This window comes from Penaeus japonicus, unplaced genomic scaffold, assembly GCF_977035675.1.
Source record: "Penaeus japonicus unplaced genomic scaffold, GWHDUDI00000001_assembly GWHDUDI00000020, whole genome shotgun sequence".
Taxonomy (NCBI): domain Eukaryota; kingdom Metazoa; phylum Arthropoda; class Malacostraca; order Decapoda; family Penaeidae; genus Penaeus; species Penaeus japonicus.
In genome coordinates, this window is record NW_028234422.1 from 26,161,686 (window position 1) to 26,166,685 (window position 5,000).

The 5,000-nt window shown below is 32.1% G+C and overlaps 1 protein-coding gene across 1 annotated transcript in view; it reads left to right on the forward strand.

Annotated features, from left to right (window-relative positions):
- IntS10 (integrator complex subunit 10) overlaps positions 1 to 5,000 on the forward strand; it is a 12,622-nt gene that overhangs the window by 3,695 nt on the left and 3,927 nt on the right. The window contains exons 5-9 of the mRNA XM_043035246.2: positions 257 to 332; positions 2,149 to 2,279; positions 2,958 to 3,073; positions 3,208 to 3,383; positions 4,653 to 4,961. Of these exons, the coding sequence (XP_042891180.2) occupies positions 257 to 332; positions 2,149 to 2,279; positions 2,958 to 3,073; positions 3,208 to 3,383; positions 4,653 to 4,961 (808 nt within the window). The remainder of the gene's footprint in view (positions 1 to 256; positions 333 to 2,148; positions 2,280 to 2,957; positions 3,074 to 3,207; positions 3,384 to 4,652; positions 4,962 to 5,000) is intronic.

Here is a 5,000-nt window from a genome sequence, read left to right on the forward strand (position 1 = left end):
TTATTTGACTTGGTATTAAAAGCAATTGCAGGAATCCTTTATTATTTTAGTGTTTGATTATAGCTCCATAGATAATGTTAATATTTCTGAAATTGATATCAGTGATGTATATAGTTTTTGGAGGTAGAATTGAGATTAGATTATTTTCATAGCAGGTGAAAGACATGTCCATGATTTTCATGAGTTTGAGTACTTGATGATTGTAGGTAGATGCAATTTTTTGAAGATAAAGGATGTAATTTTTTTCCAATTCCAGCTGAAATTAGTTGACAGCTTGTTAGCAGCTGAGAAGCACTGCACAGGACCAATTAATCCATTCCGCAGAATGCTTGGTAAGTTCAGTAGTTGGATGTTTTTGTTACACGAAAAAGGTGATATTATATTATATATTATTTTTTTTACTAGTAGATATCATTAACTATGGTTTCTTAGTAAAGAAAGAAAGAAAGAAAAAGAAAAAAAATATATATGTATATATATATATATATATATATATATATATATATATATATATATATATATATATATATATATATATATATATACAAATACATATGTACATTTTGTGCTATATTTGATAAATCAGTTTGTGAGTGCTAGAATAGTAAATTTGCAGATTGATAGGGATAGCAGACTTTGGAATTGATAACAGAGATTGATTTACATATTTGAATATTTCATATCAGAACATTTCTTCATTATGCAGAGTATATAATGTTGGCTGACATCGACTATTGAATATTTATGATACTTTTTTAATGATATTCTGATCATGGCCTTAGCAAAGCTATAGGTCATCAGACTTCTTTGTGATCCACATAAACTGTTTTAAGCAGGGATTTCACAGGCCAAGATTTTTCTTTTGGATTGGCAAGATCCATACTGTTCCCAGCTTAAAACGAGTCTGTGGACTAGATCTGGGAGAATTCTTATTTTCTGTCTCATTTGGACTGGTGTCAAACCTCCTTAGACACGAGTCCTTCAAGACAGGAAAAAAAAAAAAAAACATTTTCACTATGTCAGATGTCTTATTTTGAGGTCAAAATAAGGTAAATATTATTTTTTCAACAACTAAATATATTCTAGATATTGTCATATTTGAAATAACTCTGTTGTATTATTATTTATTACGAAAGAAAATAGATGGAGTGATTTCAGTGTGGCTCATTATATGTCATACCTGTTGAATGTTCATTTTTGCATTTTCTTAAATGATATTGATAATGATAATGATAAAGATAATGATGATCATGATAATGATAATGATAGTAATGATAAGGATGATAATTATATTAGTAATGATAATTATAATGATTGTGAAAATAATAATTATAATAGTGATAATAGTAATAGTAATGATAACAGAAATAGTGATAATAATAACCAGTGCCAAGGAAGGTAGTTCACATTTTTGTTGTACAAAATTATTTGTTAATTAATTTTAGGCCCAATTGGTATTATGAGTATTCTGTATAATTACTAAATTATTTGTAGCTCTTTACAGTATCCATTCATAACAATTTCCTTTTTGAGTGGTTATAAAAACTTATTATTTATTTTATCAGAAATAATGGCTTCAAAAGATATTCTTCATTGATAATATATTTGTATATCTATATCTATATATCTATATGTATATATATCTATATCTATATCTATATATCTATATCTATATATCTATCTATCTATCCATCTATCTATCTATATATATATATATACATATATATATATATATATATATATATATATATATATATATATATATATATTATATATATATATATATATATATATATATATGTATGTATGTATGTATAATTATAAATTTTTAGGTAATTTTTTAAGATTTTGATTTGGAGATTGAGAGTTTGAATGCTTTGTTCATACACCGGCAGCAGGTTGCTCAAAGTCTCCTATGATTACAGGACAATTCTTGTAATTATGCCAATTATGTCAGGACTTTGCTAAGGCTAGGAAGAAGAAATCTTGGGATAAAAATAGGTCTATTGCTATTACTTGGTCAATGTAACCCTTGCTATTAGTTTCACGGTTGTTAATTTACAAATTAAGCATCTCCATGATTAGAAATATCTAATCAGTTTATGTCTATGTCTATATCACCAATGTGAGCATTCTGTCACCCAACAGTGTGTGAGCTTCTACCAAGGTTATTGCAGACCCGTGGGTTGGAAGTGCGTCCAAAGACTCTTCATAACCTACTGTCCAGAGCTATTGAATTTTATGTAGCATATGTAACCACACCTCCAAAAGTTATGCAGGTAAGGGAAAAATATTTCATATGATATCCCTCTTTTGTGATAAGGATTAGAAGAGTTTTATTGACTAAAAGAGGAAAAAGTGCCAGGCTTTCAGTAAGATGAATAATATGTCTCACAAAACTGTTTGGTTAATAGAGTTTGTATAGTATGGAATTATTATAAAAGGTAAAGCTTAGTAATTGGGTCTGTCATGTTGAAGATGGTTAATAATTGTGGATTTATTTTACAACTTTTAGTAGCTTGATGTATAATGTGAATATGATGGATAAGGATGAAGAAAACAAGCCCATGCAACCTCCATTTGCAAGATCTCTCCCAGTGCAATGTGTCTATACAAATTCAAGTGAAATGTAAAACGTGTAGTTAGAGGGAGAGATCATGTGGCAATGTGTCGTAATCTCACATTAGCAAAATATTCACATGACATGATAGAACGTCATCTGGTGGAAATGGGTTTAATATTGTTGCGTACTGCATGTCTTTATATTTTAGATTTTAAATTTTATTTTAAATAAATGTATTTTACAGAAAAAGTTTAAGAAAACTTTGTAGCAAATTCATTGTTTACATTATCATTAGATATAGATTTGGTTATTCAAAAGTTTGGTGATTAAAGCCAGTCCATACTCTTAATTACAACTCAGTTACATATATTAAGTGTATTTATTTGTATTTCAGAGTATGCTGGAAAGTGACAGCAAGATTGAAGACCCTTGGCAGCAACTGTTTTCTGTTGTCCAGTTAATTGGCTGGAATCTGGGATGGGATTTGGCTTCGTATTTTGAGAATATCAGGTACTGGAGAGTTTTTGATTTTGAGCATATAGTTTGGAATACTTACAGCAATACCATGTTTAATTTGGAGAGCTGTTTCTATATATATATGTCACACCATTGCTAAAGCCAATAATATTATAATCACTTTACAGCAACAGGGAGATTATTCTCCAGAGGATCCAGGCCTTGGTTGAAGGAGGAGCAAGGCTTGGAGGCCCAAAGGGTGAAGGAGGAGAAGATGTTCGGGAGGTTTTGTATACCACACTGACGGTCTTCCTTCATGCGCTCATGGATTATACTAAACGATTGTACCCTGACTTTAATCAAGGTATGTTTAGGTTAACTGCAATGATTTATGTAGCGTTAGATGGACTTTTTCTGTGAAAAATGTATTGAAACTGTTTTTCTTCCTATTATGCCAGCTGTCAGGGAATTTTGGTCTCCATAGGCATACCGTACCTTGTAAGACATAGACTATATGATGTTTGAGCTTATCTTATTATTCTCATGTGTTAAAGAAAATAAGTGACAATCATTGTAAAAGGTCTTGCTTTTACAATGACCTTTCCTGAAATTTGACAATGCATGAATAATAGTAGAGTCATGTACACATAAGAAATCATTAAAATGTATGAGTTTGTCAATTTATAGTGTAGTAACTGTGAAGACAAAGCTTTATATATTTTTTTTTACCAGGCAAATTGTGTATAATGCTAAGGAATAATAAAAGATTGGGCTGATGTTAATTTTTATGCATAATTTCAAGTATAGACAATACCCAATATCAATTTACTTTATAACTTCAATATCATACTTACGAACTATAATTGTTTTGATGCCTGAGGATTCTAGTTAACCCATTCGCGCCGGATGACGTGCTGACACGTTTCGTGGTTTTTGCATCAGACGCTGGCGACGAGATATTTGGTCAAGGCCGGCGCTCGGTATGAGCAAGCGGACAGCCCAGGCTCATGGCTAGTGTGCCTGAGAATCCTGAGGCAATAGGCTTATGCGTTCGAAAACCTTGGCATTCTGACCATTGAGAACCGGAACAGTGCCGGCGTGAATGAGTTAAAAGTCATTTCTTAAATGTAGTGTTGCTTTTCTGTTATATCTAAAAACTAAGTTAACTTAATTTTAGCAAGATAGAGATCAGCATTATCACTTTGGATCTTTGATACTTCATGTGTACATAAAAATAGTGCAGTGTGCAAAAGTGTAAGTACCAGATATGCTTTGTCAGTATCAATTATACAAGCATATGTCTCTTTTATATATCAAAATTGATAACTTGTTCATCATATGGACATTTAGATTGCAGGTATAAGTGGGAAATTAAACTCCATAGGATATATGCTAATTGCATTTTCTGGCTGGAAGATGAATTTTAGCATCATAATTGCTCATATTTTCTTATTCTGTAATCCTTAGATTGTTCACAGTCTGCAGGGAAAAAATGGAAATTATCAGGAAGTAATTAAATGGATGATGTTAGATGGCAATTAATAGGTTCAGAAGTTAAACTTTAATTTTGCAATCAGCTCAATACTTTACTTATTCTATGAGTATTAGATAATTTCTTTTTTTTCCTTTCCAGCTGAAGGTAGCACTGCAACCAACCCTCCAATGACCTTGGTTGAAGCCTTTGTATATCCAGAATGTGAAAGAGAAGAGACAGTAATAATGCCTCCCAAGCGATCTCGTCCGTCTCTGGATGAAGACCCCACCATTCCTGTCATCACCATAAGTCGTCCGGCACCCATTGGTCCAGCTCCGGCCGCAGGTGCAGTGGTTGGCCTTCCTGTAAGCACGCCTGGAGGGATTTCTGCGGGAGGGTTGTCACAGGCCCTAACCACAGCTATTAAATGCTGGGACTTACTGAACTCCTATGAACAGCTTCGGGCAGGTCAGTCTTTACATTCAGTTATGCATTATCAGGTACTTA